The 21027-nt window shown below is 41.5% G+C and overlaps 1 protein-coding gene across 2 annotated transcripts in view; it reads left to right on the plus strand.

The window, feature by feature from the left end:
• Nucleotides 1-21027, plus strand: part of CHST15 (carbohydrate sulfotransferase 15) — a 44977-nt gene that overhangs the window by 12591 nt on the left and 11359 nt on the right. The window contains exons 1-4 of one of the 2 annotated variants that reach the window (XM_066190764.1): nt 4750-4814; nt 12790-13855; nt 14586-14925; nt 18785-18931. In XM_066190764.1, the coding sequence (XP_066046861.1) occupies nt 13313-13855; nt 14586-14925; nt 18785-18931 (1030 nt within the window). In that variant the 5' untranslated portion in view covers nt 4750-4814; nt 12790-13312. Of the gene's footprint in view, nt 1-4749; nt 4815-12789; nt 13856-14585; nt 14926-18784; nt 18932-21027 lie in introns of those variants that run through there. The other variant, XM_066190763.1, reaches the window with a different exon arrangement.

Genomic DNA, 21027 nt, shown 5'->3' on the forward strand with positions numbered 1-21027 from the left:
GGAGTACGTGGCATTTCTTGGCATTTTGCTGCTGGCACGTTGCTGTCTTTAGCTGTGGGAGTCGAGTGATCTTTGCGGGAGACAATGATTGATACAGCTTGTGGTGGCACCTGCTGTGCTTTTTAAACACCGTTCTTGAGGGTGGAAAGTGTTAAGGAGGCTGAGCACAGGGCAGCTTCTACGACGCCTTATTCCCAAAACCACACAGCTCCTTTTGGTGCCCACTAAAAAGTAACTCAGTAGCATTAGTGATAGGACAGCTGAGGATAGAGCTGCTTTTCACATTTCTCTGGATCCGAGGCACCAACAGAAGTGTTTCCTCTTGCAGCTTCATGCATTGGTTGGGCTGAGCTTTTCTGCTGGCCAATACAGCCTTTTGCTCTACAGTTATCTGCATATAATATGCATATTTTATTTATCATTGTTTCATTGTGGCCAGGTGTCATTTTTGAGAAATGAACATTGTACTCCTCGATGTTTGAGTCGTCACTTAACTGATAAAGCTTTAGGGATTTTCCTTAGTGTTATTATTTGTGTTATATAGCAGTGCTTCAAAGGAATAAATGGGCTTGGAAGCCATCTCTTCCAGCCTAAGACAGCCCAGGAAGCTTTTATGTTAGTGTAGTCCTTGCTGCAGAAAGAGATTAGGGAATTTCTAATTTATTTCCCATTAAAAACATCCCCTCCAAATGTATCTGTATGCTCTTGATGCCATCTTAGTCTCCTGTGTGTTTGAGAGCTTTGAATGCATTAACAGCCTAAACCAAGTTGTTACATTAATCTCATGAAATCAAAGATTCATACCTTTGACTCAAGGTAAACACCATCAGCAACAGAGAAATTTAACAGATGGAAATGCGTTTCAAAACTTGGGAGGCATTTTTGCTGGAGATTTTTTTTTGTTAGCTGTGTTAATTCTGCTAAAGTTCCTGCAAAGTGTTCTGTGGGGTGTGTTCTGGAGATGCTTCTACTTTGTAGTTTTATAATGTTAACACAGTTTCAATCTTTCTGCATTAGAAACTGAGCTTTTTGGGTTATCATTAACAGTCATGCATCTGTTCTTGAAAATCTGGCTGCCAACTGCAGTTGATGGAATTTATGTCACTTCATTTTCCTTGTGTGCTTTGCCTCAGTAAAGGGTTTATTTCAAGCAGTGGAACCCGAGCTCAGAACTCGTGTTGGTGCCATTTCAGCTGCAATGTCCTGTAGCGACTCTGTGTCCTCCTCTATTTGTCTGGAACCAAATACATCAACAAGCCCTGCTGTTTAAAAATACAACCTCATTTTACCTCCCACTGCTCACTTTTTGTGCTCTGTTGCCTCCAGGGATGTGGAGATTTTTCATGGGAGCGAGAGCTTTCTGGCTGGAGCAGAGCATTTGGGAGCAGTTGTGCTCCCTTTCTCCTTAGAACTCTGGGCTGTCTCAGGAGATGCTCTGTCCCACAGATCAGATCTTGGAGCATCCTGGTCTCAGGCATCCCTGTGTAACTCCCAAAAGGTGTTCAGGTAGGGATCAGTAAGGATCTGAATAAGGCACTTGTGCTGTCTCAAAGCTCCATTAAGGGTGGGCTTTGTCTTCTCAATTTCTCACTTCAAAACCTTAAAAAGTGAATTTTGACCTCTCTGCAGCTGAAGCAGAGGGAGAGTGGAAGGTTAGTTTGGGACAGTTTCCCAATAACAGAAGTTAAGTAATTAACATATCCATTGGAAAAAAAAAAGTCTCTTGGAGCATTTGCCTAGGGTTTCCTCTGCCCACAAATAAAGACCATCTAGTTTGCTAAGCTAAATGTTGTCTTTATATTGCAGAAAATGTTGCAGAAGAGGCAGGGTGTTGAGGGAGTGCTTGCCAAATTTCTCTTGGTACATTCATCATTATGCAGAGTTGGGGTTTTGGTTTGCTTTTCTAATTTCTTTTACCCCTTTGGTTTCTTTTCATGGAGATTGAGTTAAGAACATTCTCAGATTTTTATCGTGTTTGTTTACAATCTGGAGGCCAGCTAAGTGCAGTGTAAGGCATGAAAAGGTATTTGTGGTTGTGTTCTTTCCGAGTGGAAAACAAGCACACTGAAGCCAAGCACGGGAGAAACCTGCAGGAATAGAGAGTCAAGTCAAGGGAGTCAATGGTTCAGTGGCTGAGGAATAGATTTTCTTATTATTGTGCTGGATATGACAATATTTACTCACTGAGTTCCATACGTAGCATGGAGTTTCTTTCCCTTCTGTTACGACTGTTATAAACTGAGGGCTTTGTGCAGTTGCAAGATTCCTGGGCTGCATTTTGCCCTGTTATGAGAACACCATCAAGAGCTTTGGTATTTTTGAGAGGTTGGTGACAGGGTGCAGCACATCCTCTCGTGGAAATCAGGAAGGTATTTGAATTCCTTTGAGCCTCATGATAGAAGTGTTGTTCTTTAAATGTGATGACATGAAGATAGGAGAGGACAATCATGAGAGTTTAATCCACTATCAAATGGCTTTAGGTTCCACATCAAGTGTGTGCTCTGCCAACAACGTACCCCTCAATAGGCCACAAAGCCTGGGGCATAGAGCTGCAGAAATGTCTTCAGAATGATGGGATCTTATAAACCGTTTAAATAAAAAATTATTGCACTTTTTGTGTAGTTAAAAAGCACAGACTACAGAGGAGTGAGTGATGGAGCCCAAGCCTTTGATGAAACACTTAGGAACAGTGGTAGGAGACCTTGGAAGTAAATATTGCTTGACTTCTGCAGAATAAACACTTTTCTAGGAAGCTGGAAGCAGTATAATGATATTATATCAAAAAGGTGTTGCTTAATTAGGCGTAGCCAGCAGTTACCTGCAAGAATTTTATCTGGTGATATTTTAGAGATAACTAATTAGAAATTTCTTGAGGATGCTTAGAGCTTTCTTGGGTTTTCCACTTTGGGCTCTGAGTCTGCTTCGCTTTGTAATAAACGAAGTGGTTTCTTGGTTAATGAGCTGAGGTTTATCTGATGTGTCATTGCTTAAAAAATTAAAGTTGTTGAACATTTAGAAAAGTTACTACTAAGCTTGGAACAGAGTTGGGTTTTTTAAAAGTGCTGAAACAAAGCCCCAGTTGTGATTTGGCATCAATGAATAGTTTGAGTTGAGTAATTTTTGTTTGAATTTACAAGAAACTTTAATGACAGACTCTAATGCTGAGTTTGTCTTTTCAGGATGCAGCTGTGTATGTTTCCTTTCACCCACTCAGCACTAGATGAAAGATGAAATGCCCTATTCATGAAAAAGCACTTACATGGTACTTATGTACAGATGAGATACGTTTTTCCATCCATTTCAATGCATGTCTCACAGAGAAGGTACCATATATGAGTCACAACAAAAAGAATTCAGATGACTCTGTTAAGATAGTAAAGTTTATGGAGAAAATTCAGCTTGGGGGTGGAGGAAAATCCCTTCCCAGCCACTAAAAATCAAATGAGCAGCTGGGAGCATTTACGTTGCTCTAGAATTGCCATAACTGTATTGTGTTTAAAGCAAAGGTAAGCATCACATAGAATGGATCCCCTTTCAGAAAAAACTGCTTATATATGAAGTGTGAAGGTGTATCAGATGAATTCTAGTAGATATCACTTGGTTGCATTATTGCATGCAAAACCATTTTACCACAGCATGAGATAAACAGGCACTGAAGGCATGACGTGATGCAAATGCTATTTATTCCATACAATGTTATTCATCCCTCAAAAGCAGCCTTAAATTAGCAGCTGATCTCTCACAACCCACAGGATCTAGCAATTTGTGCTGCATACCCCTTACAAAGTGGCAGAAAGTATTAGAGATCAGATGGTGGATGGAATATGTTCCTCACTTTAAATCAACCTGAGGCAGCAGCTGCTAAAATCCAGGAAAATTAAATGTGTAAAAGGAACAAGATGGTAATCAGAGAAACTCATAACTGTGAGTTATGCCCACTGTTTTGCAGCATGTCAAGGCTGAAAATGCTTGGCAGGACATTGGAAATACTCTCCGAACATTTTTTCCCCACGTGCTGGTTCTGGACCAATAATCAATGCAAGAGACAAAGAGCTGAGCTTAAAATAACCCTTCAGCACTGACAGATCCCTTCCTGCAAATCCAACTGTGCTGCACAGTTCTCCACCTCTCCCCTGGGTAACAGTCAGCTGGCACACCGACTGTGAACATTTATTTTCTTTTGCACAGTGAAGTGATTCCACTCTCCCAGGTTGCTCCAAAGCCCCTTCCAACCCGACCCCGAACACTTCCAGGGGTGGGGGAATCCACAACTTTCCTCGTGTTCAGGTAGAGGGGTGAAATCGTTGTGCCGCCCTCATCTAACTTAGCTCTGCATTGAGGGAAAACCTTGTATCTTTGTTGAGTAAGTTGCTCCAGAAGAGCTTTTTGAGTAAATTGCAGCAGTATCTTTCCAGAGAGTCGATAAAGCAGCTTTGGGAGCCTGAAATTAAACAGGATTCACGGTGGATAGGAAGAAACAGGTAACTACAAAACAGCTGGGTTTGAGACGTGAGCTCTGTCAATACCAGACCAATTCTTTGCCTTGGGCGTTTTCTGAAGATAAACACTCACTTATTTCTGATTACAGCCTGACTGCAGGGCTTATGAGAGCTGTATTTAGAGATGATATTTTTTTCCCTCTTGCCAACCCCCAAACCTCTTCAGTTTGTTCGATAAAAATAACTGCAGTGAAAGAGCTTCATAACAGATTCAGCCTTCGTGCTCTGTGGTTCCCTGTTGCACTCGCACGCAGAACGGGAATTTGGCTGATTTGTGGGATGAGAGTGGGATGTATTCCTTGAAAGAGCAGGCAGGTAAGAATTTCTATTATTGTAAATTATCGTGATGTCCTGTCTTGGAAATGAAACTTCAGCAGCTGTTTGGTCTTATTAAAAATGCAATACAGACATTTATGGCAAGACCAGCCTTATCAGATTGACTTTCTGCAGCTGAAGTTGTATTTCAGGTGATCCCTGTGCCTTCCCAGGGAGCTCTTTGCTTTTTTTTTGTTTTTTTCCCATATAACAAAAGAAAGTACATAGGGCAAATTTAGACTGAACAATTCTCACAGATATTAAATCATTGCAGGAATTGTTTAACCTTCTGCATCTGTCTTTATCTTATGTTGGCACTGGTGTTTCTCTGGACTTTAAAGTAGATGCACTTTTTCTTAGGAAGTGATAAAAATTAACTCCCCATGGCATCACTACTTTATTCTGGCTCTTGGTGAATCGATCATTTTAATGAGGGACGGCCCGGTTTTTGTTAAATAAATGCAATTTGTTGTTGTGTTCTGAATGTCAGAACTTTCTAATCTGGCTCCAGATTTTTGGGAAGGGAATCTGTGACCCCAGTGGGATGAGTGCATTGGTTTATCCTTGTTTCCATGGAAGGACCCCCAGGACCATGTGGGGTCTGTTGGGAGGTTGCTCGCAGTTACTGTGAGGATTGAAAATAAAGACACAAAACTTCCACCGTGCAGAACGATTTCTGAAAGTGGATTAAAGTGGCTTTTTGTGAGAAGAAATGCACTGGAGTAATTTATGTAAAGACCCAGTTTTTTTTCTACAGTGTGCAACTCTTTCATATTCAATATAAACCTGTCAGTGATTCTGTAGCAAGGCGCTATGTGAGATGAATAGGAACTAAGGGAAGGGAAAAGATGAATTGCTGGAGCTGTTGCACATCGTAGGCAGCAAGTTTTGATCAGGAGTTGAGAAGCCAGTGTGTACTGCAGGCAAAATTCTGCTCCAAACATCCTCAGAAATGTATGAGAACAGCACTCTGCTCCATGTTTGTACAAGAGGGAGGATTTAAACACGCTGATGGGGGCTCTGCCCTGACACAGGAGCTCCAGGCGTGTGCTGCCACAGGTTGGGTGGCCGCTGCTGGGGCTTTTTTTCTTCCAGAGTTTTTTTGGATCTGTATTTCTGGAGAAATTGCTGATTTTTAGTTCTATTTTATTTTCCTGCCTGCAATTTTTATTTTGCAGTAGCCCTAAAAGTAAGTGATGAATCTCATTTAGACTGATTGAAATCAGATAGAACAGAAAGAAGGAGCACTGAAGTCATTAAGTACAATTAGTGGGTTGTTTTTTTTTCCTGCTGAAAAATGCTTTAATTTAAAAACGGATAATACTGAGTTCTGTTATTTTCACATTCTCCAGGCAGACCAAACAGTAACACATTAGAACATGTGGCTGGGGCATGTTAGGAGTGCAAGGAACTGGAGCTTGGTAATTTCCAGGAACTTGCACAAGGCTTCAGGTGCAATAACATGTTTCTGGGGGAGAGCTGTCAGTGACTCTGCTGTCACTGATCGAGGTCGGGGAACTCCCCTTCCCAATCCCCACTCTTTCTTCCCTTCTTCCAAGAATCTGTTTATTCAGGCAGTGTTTATGCCCTAATTGAGTGGTGATTCAAGCTCAGGAACTATTTCCTGAGCATTGCAGCCCAAATAATAGGAGTCATCCTTATGTGATTGAAATGACGACTGTTACGCTGATTTTAGGGGACTTTGCTGATCTTTTTCTGCACGTGGAGCAGGGAAATTTTTCCATTCTCACATTTTATTTGGAAGTGTATGGATGAGGAAGGAGCAGATTGTGTTTGGATTAGATTCTGAGAAAGAAACCAGCTGGGTTATGGAAGAAGCCGCCGTTGTTTTTTAGGCGAGATTGCTGATTCAGTGGTGATACAGGAGGTTTTCTTTGGCTTTAAAAGGCCATGACATGGATACTTTAAAGAAAATTTTAGGCTTGAACGAATGTTCAGCAGTTGTTCAACAGGTTGAGTGTGTAACCGTGGGCTGTGGCCACCTATTCTTGCTTTTAGGATGTTCCTGTTTTCCAACTGATTGCCTTGAAAGTGGTTCCATGGGTTTATCCAGCATCTTGGGAGTTGCATTTATTGATGATTCTTTAAAAATTAGGGGGTTTAAGTAAATAAAGGAGCTTTACATAACTTCAGTCTGCAGGAGGTTGCTGAGCTTTGTAATGAGTCCTGTGGCTTTTCTAAATCACTGCAATTGCTTTTTGCTTGTTTTTATTGTTTTGGTTCGGGTTTTTTTCCCTTTTTTTTTTTTTTCCTGCCAGAAGTTTGCAGAGGTCAGTGATTCATGATCCTCTTTTTATTGACATATCATCTTTCTGGCATCTTCTGATTTCTCTGAGGTAAATAGATGTGAGTTCAGGCAAAGTTTATTTCCAAAAATGTTAACTTGAGGAGCCAAGTGCGTCCAGTAAGCAGGAGAGAGAAAGTCTATGATTAGTTCTCTCTTTGCCTTGCATAATCTTATTTCTTTTTAATTTAGTTTAAATTTTATTACTTCTACTGGGGTATTTTTTATTGAAATGGTACAACCTGCCCGCTCACAGGATGAACTTCCTCCTGCTGTACAAATACTTCACTACTCTTGTACAAATCCTTTAGGTTGTTTTGGTGCTGCCTGTAGTCTGCTTCAATTCCAACCATTTCCAGTGAGTTTGATAGCTAAAAAATATCTGTAATTGTAAGGTTTTGTAGTTTTTTTGTGTCCAGAGGTCATAAATTTATCCTGCATGGGCTGAGGAATTGCTGTTGTACATGGAGAGTGTTGCACTGGGTGACGGAGGAATGGAAAAGGAATTACATGGTTGTGCTGCATTGCTACTAAATATTGTTGGGCTTTTTCTTCCATATAAAAATGTTAGGAGGATTTCACTCCGCCAGCCTCACTTTGCCCTTTCATGTTTCCATTCCTCTTGATGTGAGTCATGGAAAGTTTATCATGGTAGGACTGTGGGCAGCCCTTCAGTTCCAGACCTACATCTCTCTGTGACTAATGACAGCCTTGTCTTCACAGGAGCTCTTCAGAGGGAAACATTTCCACAGGGAAGTTCATTTCTGGAGCGTTCGTGGAGGGCGTGGGTTCAGCTTTGCTCCGAGATTTCAAAAAACATCAGCAGAGCAAACTGAGAACTTGATTTAAACAAACCTCCCTGATTTGGGGGGGAAGGCACTTAGGCAGTAGGAATATTTATCCAGATTAGTGGAAACAATTAGGAGACTATGGATAAAATTTCCATTTTATGGATAAAATAACATAGCTGGTACTCTAAGAATGGCATTAGGTATATTAAATTAGGAGCAATGTAATGTTACTGGCCAGATGATTCAGCAGTATTACCTTACCTAATCTTTTGTTTGGGTTTTTTTTTGGATAGAAGTGTTTATCCTTAATTTTATAGCATCTGTAGCTTTTCGGTTAGGCTTCATCCCATCTAATCTGAGAGCTGGTGGATTATTTTCTCACTTGCCTGAGACATTTTAGGTTGTGACCTGTCCATCAGGACTGATTTACCTGAAATCTTCAATTATATTGTGTGAAGGGAGGAAACAAAGTGCTGTAGCTCCACTGACGTCAATTCAGGGGAACATTTATACCCTCGGATGAGAAATGTGCTCCTGGTGTACCTGAAATGTGTTTATAAGAGGTTAACAGCCACCTTTTCATGTGATGGGAGGAGAAGCTGACTGTGATTAGAAGTAACAAGGCTACTGCAAAATTTAGCCTGAAGAGCACCAGCAAAAGTTTGATTTATCTTTATTTTAAAGAGTTTTGAAAGAAAGGGAAGCATATTAAATATTAAGGAACTGATGACCTGGAAAACAGGTCATGCACATAGGTATATATGTGTAAAATCTGTTCAATCTGTTTCATCTTATTCACAGAGGAGGAGAATTTTAGCTCCATGACTGAGCAGATGAAAGTAATTGCATTTTATAGCCTGTTGGTCTCTTCTCCCAAGGGACAAGCATTAGGACAAGAGGAAATGGCCTCAAGTTGCATCAGTGGAGGTTTAGGTTGGATATTAGGGAAAATTTCTTCATCAGAAGTGTTGTTGAGCACTGGAACTGCCCAGGGCAGTGGTGAAGTCACTGTCACTGGAGGGATTTAAAAGCTCTGTAGTTGTGGCACTTGGGGACATGAGGCAGTGCTGGCCTTGGCAGTGCTCAGTTAATGCTTGGCCTTGATGATCTTGGAGAGTCTTTCCAATCTCAGTAATTTCATGATTTTGAGATTCTGTAGCCATTTTGGTTGCAATCTTCCCTTACAATCCTTAAAGAGGAAGGGGAGGAATTTTATTAAATGTTTATTTAATAGGAACAATACAGAATTTCAGATATTTTCTATTCAGTCAACAAAACCCGTGTGAATGATGAAAAATCTTGCATGTTATTTTTTGAGGGGAATGTCTCTTTTTGCCCTGTCTGTGAGATGAGCAGGGCCTGGTGGATGCTGTATTTTCAGTGCTTTGGTGTGAGGTTTGAGCAGGCAGCTCAGGCTTTTGCTGTTTGCTTTTGTGGTTCCTGCCAGTGTTACCTGCCAGCCTCCTCTCCTGCATCCTGAGCCCACAGCTCATTGGAGCTGGAATGCAGGAATTGCTCAGGCAAAGCGGCTTTAAAAGATCTCACCTGTTTGCTATTAAGTTCTCTGTTGCATATAAATACCTTTGTTAGCTTGAGCCTGCTTCAGTTTGGAGCAAAGTCCCCCTGGCTTCAGTGGGAATACATTGAAATCTAAGAGACCTTTTCCTTTTTTCCCCCCCCCCCATTCCACTGTGTGTCATCTTGCACATCCATATTTCCTCCTTAGGCTATTCCCAGAGATCCTTATTTTTATGAGGAGGGTTGCTTTTGGCCAAGGAGCTTGCAAAGGTTGCTGCTGATTTCTGCTCTGTGGTTAGGGCTGGCACGCGTTAATGTACAGCTGACAAATGCAGTATGGACGTGGTCATAAATAATTCACCCTTCCCTTCAACAAGGGGAAATTACATGCTACATTATTCAATATACAAAGACACTGCTTGTTGTGTAAAGAGAGTAATTTTCTGCCAGTGAACAGCCAGCAGCTTTGCAGCTAAAATATAAGGAGACACACATGGTTTATTACCAGCTCAAGCCTCATAACCTTCCCTCTGCCTGCAATCCACATCCTTCTGCTCTCAGGAGTGGAATACAAAGAGGTGACGTGTGCTGGTGGCTGTGGTTGTGGCTGCTGGGAATGTTGGATGGAAGGAACAAAAACAAGGCACTGTAGACGTCTTGATTTCATGGGGTGAATGAGGGAGTTGAGGGCTGGGGGAAGATCCTGCCCTTCTGGTGAGCATCCTTCGTGCCATGGTAAAATCTTAGGGAATGAGCTTCTATCAAAAGCTTCTTGGGAAAGAGAAGGGTGTGGCACTAGGGTGTTATATCCTTTTATGTGTTTATTACAATTCAATTCTTTTATTTCATGAACGTGACAGTGGAAAATCCTGTAAAATGGTGTGTTGGCAACTAGCAGTTATTAAAAAAAAATGAGATCAATGTCTCTGTTTTATTAGCTGAGTGATCTGTCATTGTCCTGTGATAGGTCATCAAACTGATCATCTAATTAAGCAGCCTGATGCAGTGCTTGTGCATGGGCTGGCAGAGTTATCGTTGCTGGTGGAACTTTAAATTTCTCCTCATGACTGGTGTGATTAATATCCCAGTTTTACTATAGCCTAAACATATTTCTGGTTTTTTCCCCCTTGTATCAGCTTCCTGATAAACCTGTTTCTTCACCTGTCAAAGATGTACTTAACATGGTTTTTCCTTGGCTTTGTAATATTTGTAGCAGATTTTTATGCGAAGTGTCTGCATCTGGGAAGGGTTCAATAAATTCCAGTCCATTTTTATTAACACACAAATGGACGTAGAATAGGACAGAGAAAGTTGTGTGGTTTTTCTAAGGTCCTGTGGTCTGCATTCATTCATGTATTTCTGATTGCTCATTTTAAAAAAATTAAGAATTGATGTCAAATACACAAACCTGGAATTGATCCCATGAGGCTATCTCAGATAAATCTGTTCAGTCAGTGTCACTGAGCAGGCTGCAGATCCCAATTAGAAGAGGAGTGGAGGATAAATTCGATTTTTTTTCTTTGTTTTTAAGTAGCCAGTGCATAGGAACTGGTCTATGAAAATAAACAGCAAAGAGAGCTGAGGAGAGCAGAGGTCTGGGAGGGTACTGAGGTGGATGTCAAAGAGGAGGAGTTCAGGGTAGAAGGATTGCATAGAAACAAATGTGTAGAGCATGATAAATATAATTGAAGAGATGCTGTAGGGTGAATTTTAGTTACCAGATCTTTTCTAGGTACTGCTTTAACCTGTATCCTCTTCGTGCTTCTTTTTTGAGAGGGGCTTTTTTTCACCTTCCCTTTCTAATTGTTTGTGATGATGATCCTCATCTCCCTCCTCTCTTTTTCTTACGGTATTTTATTTTTTTGAGTCATCTCTGTTTTCATTACTTCCTCTCTTAGATGTGGATGTTTGTTTCCTCTTTGAAAATGTTTGATCAGGGTCTTATTTCTGCCTGAAATATTTACTTGGGAAGTGAAAACTTCTCCCTTCTTGTCAGGACTTCCCTTTCTTGTCTTCCTCCTCGCCACCATTGGTGGTGTTTGGACAACCATCAAGGTCTTTCCAATCTTGGCTCCTTTCCACAGTTCCTCTTTTTCTTTTGGACAGTTACTGGGAGGATATTTTATGCATAAGGAAGCATAAACTTTCTAGGTTTAAAGTAACCCACATTAATCTGGTTTAATATCTCCAGTTGTTCAAACTTCTGTCAAAATCATCACAGCTTTGCTCCTTTGGAGAAGTTTTTAAGACTGGTCTCTCTGAGAAGTCTTGCACTGATTTCTCTCCCTTTGGTTTAAACATAGTAATGATTATGCTGTGATTTCTGTCTGCCTCATCTGGCTTAGAGAATAAACTCATTAAGGAAATGAACTTTTGTTTTGGGGGGGGGGGGAAGGAAAGTATTTTGCAAATACTTTTGTTCATTATTTATCCAATTATTCTTGAGTCCCTGAGACACAGCCTACTTGTTCTGATTGCAGAAATCCTCCAATATGTGACAGTGTTCAGTGGGAGAAACATCAGAATACAAATAATTTGTACTTTGTCTTGTACAAGAATGCAGCCAGAAGAAAGATGATAAATGTGGGATCTGAAGTTACTGCCCCATTTGATCAGGACACTTTTGTAGGAATGAACCAGGAGTTATTATCTAGAATTATAGCAGTGTTGCTTAAGCATTAAAAATAGGTGTTGATGGAGCTAAAGGCAAAATAGTCAAATTGTGGGACTCATAATAGTAATGATTATACTTCTCTGATTTGGTGAGTAATAAGAGGACCCATCATTTGGTGCAGAAACCTGAGATCCTGTCATTAGCCTTTTTCTTGTGTCTGTTTTTTAATCCCTTCACTTTGCTGAATGTTTTACTTGTGCCTTTTGATTTTTTTTTGTTTAGCTTTTTATCTCCCAATGTTTGAAAGAAGACTGTTACCTTATCCCTGCCTCAAACAGGGTCCTACCCCACTTCAGAACTGTTAATTTATAGTCCCCAGGAGCAGATAGAGTGTAATTATTTAAACCTGTGTCACTGGATACTGTCCAGAAATGCTCCCATATTTCAAGAGCAGATTAAGATCTGTTGGGTGAGTTAGTGAGTCGTGTAGTGTTACCTGTGGTAGCAACCAGTCATAGATGTGAGCAGATGGGTGATGGAAAATCAGGGGCAGCTCACTGTGAACCTGGAGCCAAATGTTTCCTGGGTTTAATGTCCTGAGTGCTGTAATTAACAGCCTTGGCAAACGGCAGGCGTGTTTCAAATAGAAATCTGAAATGACTCGTGCTGGGCTGCGCTTTGCTATGGCTGTGGATGATGTGGATGTGATGTCTGGGTGTATATAAATATCTGGGTTTGTTTCTCTAGGCTGGACAATGCATCTCTGTGGAACCACCTTGGGGAAGATGAAGCTTCCAGCAGCAGTGGTGCGGTTTGGAACCTGCTTGTTTTAAGGGAACCTGGAAATTTCTACCCATACCTGCCTATTCCAGCATAAAGCAGAGGACAATGACTTACTTTTATTTTTTGCATATTTTCACACTACGTAACAATTTTTCTTCCTTCTCATTTTGTTCAATGGGAAAAACTTGAGCCAGTTTTGTAGCTGATCCTTACTTCGCCACATTCCTCTTACTGAGCCAAATTCTTGGGAACCACATCCAGAGTACATCTATTTTTGTGTGTTGGTGGTGACTGGGGCTTCTTTTTCTTTCTGTGACACATGTCACTTTTTATTCTGTTTTGAATCTGTCCTTTTGCATTGCTGAGTAGTTGTAGAACCACTCCAGGAATGAAATAATTTCAGACTTGCAGAAGATGACTCACATGCTTCAGAAACATTTTTATGCCTGTGCTTGGCTCATTAATGTAGGAGTTTAACGGTAGTAATATGAGGTATTGCATTAATTGCTGCATACATTTATTACCAAATGACCTGCACAGACAGTGTTTCAGATGCCGTGGACCCGATCACAATAACCAGAAGTGTCCTGTGTGCAGAGGAGAAAACAAAATCCCTTTGTACACTGACAGGAAGCAGATGAAGTGGCTCGCGGTTCTGGAAGTGAGGACTGATCACTGTGAGAGCTGGAATGGGTTTTTCTGCCTGAGGAAGGGGAAGCTCTGCAGTTTGATGTTTGGGTTGATCATAATGACTCTGGTGATGGTATCCTACATACTGACTGGAGCCAAGCATGGCCTGTTGCTGATCCCATCTCCCTTCCATTACGGAGCTTTTGCTAGCAATCCCAGCCTAATGGACAATGAAAGCCTTAGTGACATGAAAGACTATTACCAGCCTTCAAAAATGAATATTTCATATGTAAAGGATTATCCAAGCATTAAATTAATTATTGACACCATTACTTCAAAGATAGAGTTTATAACGAGGCAGCGCCCTGATTTAGAAGAGCTGAGGAAGCAAGAGCCACATGTAAGTATGAATTGAGGCGTGTCTTGAACGGCTTTTTACGTCCTTATTTCAAGGCTTCTGGATCCATCTTTTGCCTAGGTATAAAAAAGTGCAACTGCTTGGATGTTCATACAGTGATTTACATCTAGAGTCTCCTGATTCACAGCAGCTGAGAAGCTGATATTGTAGGTCACACCCCTCTGAGTCACGGGCAGGATGGATGGGGTCTATAAATGGTCTTGACACCTGAAGCAAAAAATCAGCCAGTCTTCTGATAGCTGTACAACATCACTGAACTTTTACCTTCTCCCATGCAAAATCATTGTGACTTAGATTTACCTGTCACCTGAAATGATAAATAAGAAAAGAGCCTTTCTAATAACTGCTTGCCAGGGCGCCTTCCTGAAAATCATTGCAACCCTTGTATTTCAGAGTTAAAAACTGGGAGGTGATTTGATTTGAGTATTAGGTGTTTGACTTTAAAATTTCAGTTCCTGGGGCTGCAGAAGAGTTGAGGGGATTATTGAGGCCCTTTCTGGCCTTAAAATAAAAAGATTTCTAAATAGTTGTCTCCTAGTCCAGTGGGTTGCACAGGATTTCGTCCTGGTGCCATCAGAAGCAATAAATGGGGTTGACTTTGTAGGTAGAAAAACCCAGGTAGTGTTTCTGTTCTCTCACCGTGCTAAGTAAGAAAAGTGTAACTGTTAATTGCTTACTGCCTTGACTGAAATTGTTGTTCTTTATGTTGCAGATGTTTTCGGTAATTCCTGACAAATTCCTCCCAAACAGCAAGAACCCTTGTTGGTACGAAGAGTACCGAGGGAACACAACCACGGATCCCTACGCCACCAACTCCTACGCCCTGTACTCCAAGCGCTTTCGGATCATTTTCGATTACCTCAGGAAGGTGTTCTGGAACCACCTGTACCACTATAAGGACAAGCACTACCGCCTGCGCTGCCTCCCACACTTCTACATCATCGGGCAGCCCAAGTGTGGCACCACGGACCTGTACGACCGCCTCAGGCTGCACCCCGACGTCCGCTTCTCGGCCATCAAGGAGCCCCACTGGTGGACCAGGAAACGCTTTGGTGAGTGAAAAGCTCATTTTTGCTATCCAGGCAGGTCGTCTCAAAATTTTGTAAGTATTTGGGATGAAGTTTGTAGGTTTGCTCCATATTGGCTTGCTGAGAAATTGCTTCTCGGCCATCAAGGAGCCCCACTGGTGGACCAGGAAACGCTTTGGTGAGTCAAAATGTCCTTTGCTACCCAGGCAGGTTGTCTCTCAAAATTTCATAAGTATTTGGGATCAACTTTAGAGATCTGCTCTGTGTTGGCTTGTCGAGAAACCGCTGGAGATTGATGGTTTTGAGAGATCCGGGTGGTGGATGCTCAACCTACTTTTGTTCAGTGTTGTTTTGGGTTAAACCTCTTGAGGAAATGCACATTTCGTTTGGTTTGTTTGCCACGGTTTGGAAAATCTGAGGGAAAACAAAAACAGCGCGTAAAACCGACCTTAAAAATTTATAGAAGCAAGAAGAGAAACTGTTAGGTTGTCATGGGGGAGTTGAAGAGCAGCAGTGACAGTTTTGTATTGCTAAATTCTGTGAAGCCTTTTTTTACATCAATAAATGATGGGTCACTATTTAAAATTTCAGTCCTTATGGTTCAGTAAATACAGCTGTGGCAGGAGCTTCGTTAGTGGCACAGCTCTGGCCAACACTGAGCAGTGGAGATGCTCCACATGAGGAATCTCTCTCACACTCAGGGCCCTGCACATATTTTTGATACTTTTCCTGGATGATATCAGTATTTCCATCTCTGAAGGCAGACTTGAATAGCTGGGGTTGTGGCCAGCTAGAGCAAAAGGCATCCACCCCTCGTGACTGCACTTCCAAAGGGTGTCTTGGGGCCGTGGGGCTGAGCGCAGAATTTCATCCATCTGAAGTGTTTCTCTCCTTCTTATCTCTCTCTGGCTGCTGAGGAAGGTCAGTCTTGTGGTTAGACATTAGATGGGCTGCAGAAGACCCATTTTAATTTCCTAACTGCTCCCAACATCCAACATGTGGATGGATGTTGTGCCTTCTGTATTCCACCCAGGCACTGGATTTTTCTCTTCTTGGGTCTGGCTGTTAAATGCTGGCATGCCCTCACTTTGTATTACTTTGGTACCAAAGATCAAAGACTTTTCAGTGATTTTACCGTTTCCAAGAGGAAGATTCTCCTTATTTTAGTGACATCTTAATTTCTGTTTCTCATTAACTGTTGCTTTATGGCAGACACAGACTTTGGAACTGGAAAAATTGGCACTGGAGGGAGGAGTTTGATCACTACTTTCTTTTGGTGCTTTTCTAAGTTACTTTAGAATGGGAAAAATAATGAATTTCTGTGGCTAAAGGCAAGGAAGAACACTTTCTGAGGCATTGGGACACCAGCAGTTCTGCTTTTGTTCTTTATTTTGAAATCATACCTCAAATTCTTTATTTCTCCTACATGTGCTCTTGTAATTTCCATCTTGTTTCCCTGTGCCCTGGATCCCAGAAGAACCTCTGAGTTCCTGCAGACAGGGTTTTGTTCCTTGCTTCTTGGTGAGGAGCTCTCAGCCACAGAGATGGAATTTCATGATTTTGCTGTTAAATTTTCAATTTTCTTCCTTCGCAAAAGCCATAAGAAAGTTGCCAAAATAAATACTTTGGACATTTTCTAAATACTTTCTTGTAAACTAAGATGTAAACCAATGTGACAAAAATACAGCTTTGCTTTTGAGGTAATTTAGTCCTGTTTGAGAAACATGGGAGGCACCAGTGTGAATTGAGGAGTGAAACCAAGTCAGACAAAGAAAAGCATTTTGGTGCTCTTTGAAGACCCATGAGAAGGGACTTGTTCATCACGGTCAGCAGCTGACTGAAGACAAAACATGGGATTTATAAAATAGTTTGGGTTGGAAGGGACCTTAAAGCTCTTCCAGTGCCACCCCTGCCATGGAGCAGGGTAGCTCCCACTATCCCAGGGTGCTCCAAGCCTCAATATCTAACCTGGCTTTGGACGCTTCCAGGGATCCAGGGGTAGCCACAACTTTTTCTCATGTTCAGATAAAGTGTTGAAAACAAGGGACTGTCAGCAAAATCTGTGGAGGATTTTGTGTTCCATGGTAGTGCTGGCAGGGAAGGCTGAACCCAGCTGATACCTTAAACTAAAATGTTTTACACCAAATAGTTCCCTCCACTTACATTAACCTCAACATAAATATTTGGAATGAATTTTGGAGGAGGTAATGCACCCAACTTCAGCAAGACTGGGCTCACTAAAGCTCTGAACCTGACCTACCAAACAGGCAGAAGAATGTAAAAAATCAGGCTGGAGTGCATCTAACTTGAGAACAAGGGTGAATTCCTATCTCTGTGCTGGCATTCACAAACCCTACACTTGCAGAGTCTTGTGGTCAGCCACTGGGGACAAAGTGCTGATGCTTGAAGAGAACATTCTTTGAATAATTCAGGTTTTTTGAAGTCGTCTTGTAAAGCTGGAGAATGAGGAAACACTGCAGAGCTCATGGTCTCATGGGAGAGGGATCTGTAGGCATGACCTTCTGATCATCTCAGCCGTCTGCCACTGAGAATGGAAGATCAAGTTTATTCCTTGCTCAGTCCTTTAATTCTGCCTTAAAAGTACATTACCTAACGGTTACTATTTAAGAATTAAAAAAAGAAAAACAGAGAATGTGACAAATACACAAGAGAAATTGAGACAGCCAGCGAGTGGTTGTGACTCCCGTGCTCCTGGCTATTAACTTGGTTTGGTTTCTAGCACTTAAGTTGGACAAGAAAGTCTCCTTGTTCAATGGCATCCTCTGATTCAGTGGATTTTTATGAGACTGACTAATTTCAGCTGAAGTTGAACAGCCCTCTGGGGAGGCCCCATTTCACAAATCACTCCTTTCCCCTTCTGCTGGGATGGTGGATTCTCCACAGGACCTTGTCTCAGCTTGACTGTCTCTCTCTCCTTCCTGGCTCCTTGCCACTGTTTCTGTTCCCAGGAGTGGGGTGGCAACAAACCAAGGCTGTGTCTGTAGCACCATGCTTGCACATTTCCCCCTCCCTCAAAACAAGTCAAAATATGCTGTTGAACTTTCTTCTACCCTCATTAAATCCCACTTTCCTAAAGGGGAAAATCAGAGGCAATGGACAAAAGAACTCCCTTGCTGAGCTTTCCTCTCACATAATTGATAATTATTGGCCTTGTGGGAACAAGAAAGGGAGAGCTGAGAAGTCCTGTGTGGGGAGCATGTACAGCAAATGGAGAAGTGAGACTAGATTTGGAAACAGGGGTGGGAAAAGGAGTATAAAAATCACAGGATGCGGCGCAAGATGCTGAGAAATGCAGGGGGAAGGTGATACTGCACTCACCCTGGAGTGTAGGGAAGGAGAGGAGAAAAATGAGATACTACCGTGGAGCTTTATTTGCATACCTGTGAAAGGAAAAAAACCATGAATGATTTCCCAGTGTGTTTTGATTTGCATATTTGGCATCAGAGCCTCTGCTCAATCTCAAAACAGTAAATCTAGTGGGAGTCCAATATTACTGCAATTTACATGGGTGCAAATGGAAGTAGAATCTTCTCTTCTATATTCCTTGCAAAAGCTAAATTTAGAAGAAGATAAATCCAAGCTCATTCATGCAGGGACTACAAAACAGAGCACTTAAAATATTTCCTATCAGTGTGAATTTATGGTGTAATCATTCAGTATCTCAGATCTCAGCCACTCCATTATTGGCGCTTTTTTCTGAGGGTTGCACTTGGTCGGTCTGATCTCGTGCTGATGTTGGCTGGCTCGGGGCCAGCCACATCTGTGAAACCACCCTGGTTTGCACCAGTGGTTAGCCTTGCCCTGTTGTTGCTGTAATTGCTGATTTTAATTCTCTCTTTTTCTCTGTTTTTTTTTTTTTCAGGAATCATCCGGCTGAGGGATGGATTTCATGACCGATACCCGGTGGAGGATTACCTGGATCTGTTTGACTTGGCAGCACATCAGATCCAGAGTGTGCTGCAGAGTGATGCAGTGAAGGAGAGGGGCAAGAGGAACAACATCATCATTGGTAGGGCAAAAACAGCCCCAAAATTCTCTGTAGCTCCCCATGGGCAGCGCTCAGAGCTGAGGCACCAGAGGGAGATTTTGTGGCTGGTTCTCAGCACAGAGCCCCTGACATTGCTCTTCTCTGGAAGCTCTTGGCTTTCTTTTCCTGCAGCCTTTCTTTTCCTTCTTTCTTTGTTAAGAAGCTGTGATTATCTTTAGAAAATTCCTGAGCGAGTGCTGTGTATCTGATGAACATCAGCATTTAATTAATGTGGGTTTTTTGCTGGTTTTTTCCCAAGAATGAGAGTGACCTTGGTGACTCCTTCAAACACAAGTTTTCATTTTGGTTTTCATAGGATCATTTAGGTTGGAAAGGCCCTCTAAGATCATCACGTCCATCCATTCCCCCAGCTCATCCAAGGTCACCACTAACTCATGTCCCCGAGTGCCACATCCACTCTAAGCACAACTATGAGGGGATTGCCTGTAGTGCTGGGATTGTGGCTTCGGTTCCAAATGCTGGAGCAATGTCTGGGATAAATCAGTAGCTGTGGTGTTGTGACACACACTGGGTGCTGCAGAAATCCTGGAGCTGGTGGGAGATATGGTAGCAAAAGCCCCCAGTGGCTCTTCTCAAGCTCCAACAGAAGAAATTGATACAATTGATTGGTATTAAATTACCTAATTACCACTAAAAATGGCCTAGTGGTGCTGTCTTATTGTACTTTATGGAAGTCCATGGTGAGCACTGGGCTCTAGGGAAGGATCCTTGGACTACTTTCCATGACACACAGTGGTCAATCCACTGGGCTCATCCACTCTGGTCCATTGTCCATCAAAAACTTCTAAATTCTGCTTTTTCTGTCTGCTAAATCCAGAAAACTGAGGGGATGGGAATTTTACCAGTCTTATTTCACAGGGAAACCAGACACATTCCTTTCAAAAAGTAGTTGTGCAAGTGACAGTTCCCTGTCAAAAAGAGACTTTTCAAGTAGGTTTGAAGTCACAATTCTACAGAAAATAGAGACAAGAGATTTTTGCTGCCTGCTCTCAGAATTATTGAGGGTTTGGTGTCATCACAACCTAAAATTTTAACCTATTGCTGGCTGGATGAGATGGTGATGATGCCTTAGGTTGGTTAAACCAGAGCCTTTGTCTGAGTCACATTTGTTCAGTACTTCCCCAGCCTCCATTTAGGTCCATCATTCACTTTATTAAACATTTGCAACACGGAGCAACATTTGCAAGATGGGGTTCTTAAGAAATGCTGCCATCAAGGACATCTGCAGATTTTCCTGCTACTTATAATATCTCCTGTCCTTTCATGGGTGAAGTGCTTAGACTAATTAAATTCACTAATCTAATTGGCAACGTACATCTTTGATTACCCACCTCCTGTTGCAGCTTTTTGCAGAGTTCACTTTGTGTTTCTTTTTCCTGTGGTCTCATTTCTTGTTTCATTAAGGTTCTGCTGGGTTTTCTTATTAAGTTTACAGGAAAAGTCTTGAATGATTACACTCATTAAGGCAGTCTTTTATGACCTTGGTGAAAAACAAAACAAAGCCATCTAGCCCAAAATGAATTTGTATGAATATCAGGTTTGCTCATAATCTTCCTTTTCTTATTTCAGATGACTGCAAAGAAAAAAATCAAATTAAAACTGTAAATATTTCAGTAGTTCATCATGTTATATTGTTTTGAAAAGTTAGGCTTCTTTGGATATTAAACCTAGTGGGTAATAACTGCATTTTCAAAAAAAAACCCCCAACATCTGTTTAGAGATGAACCCAAGAGGACAGGGCTGATCCAGCCCGAGATGTTCTGAGCAGGACTTGTTTATATGGGACCATTAATAAGATAAATTCAGAGGAATGACTTGTGAAAACACAGTATGATGTTAATCCATTAATGACTGAATGCGGAGGTTATGCACCATTCTTTAGGCAATTTCATAATTCGTATCATCTTTAAGTCCATACAAAAAAAATAATTGAGTTGCACTGGCGTATTTAAACATAATTAATTGTTGGTGATTAATTCATCTCATGTTTAGCATGACTTGTTCTCTTTGCAGGTATTAAACCTGTATTATAAACCAAAACCAAACACTGTCAAATT

The sequence above is a fragment of the Chamaea fasciata genome, unplaced genomic scaffold, assembly GCF_029207755.1.
Source record: "Chamaea fasciata isolate MVZ Bird 193981 ecotype frontalis unplaced genomic scaffold, bChaFas1.0.hap1 SCAF_9, whole genome shotgun sequence".
Classification (NCBI taxonomy): domain Eukaryota; kingdom Metazoa; phylum Chordata; class Aves; order Passeriformes; family Sylviidae; genus Chamaea; species Chamaea fasciata.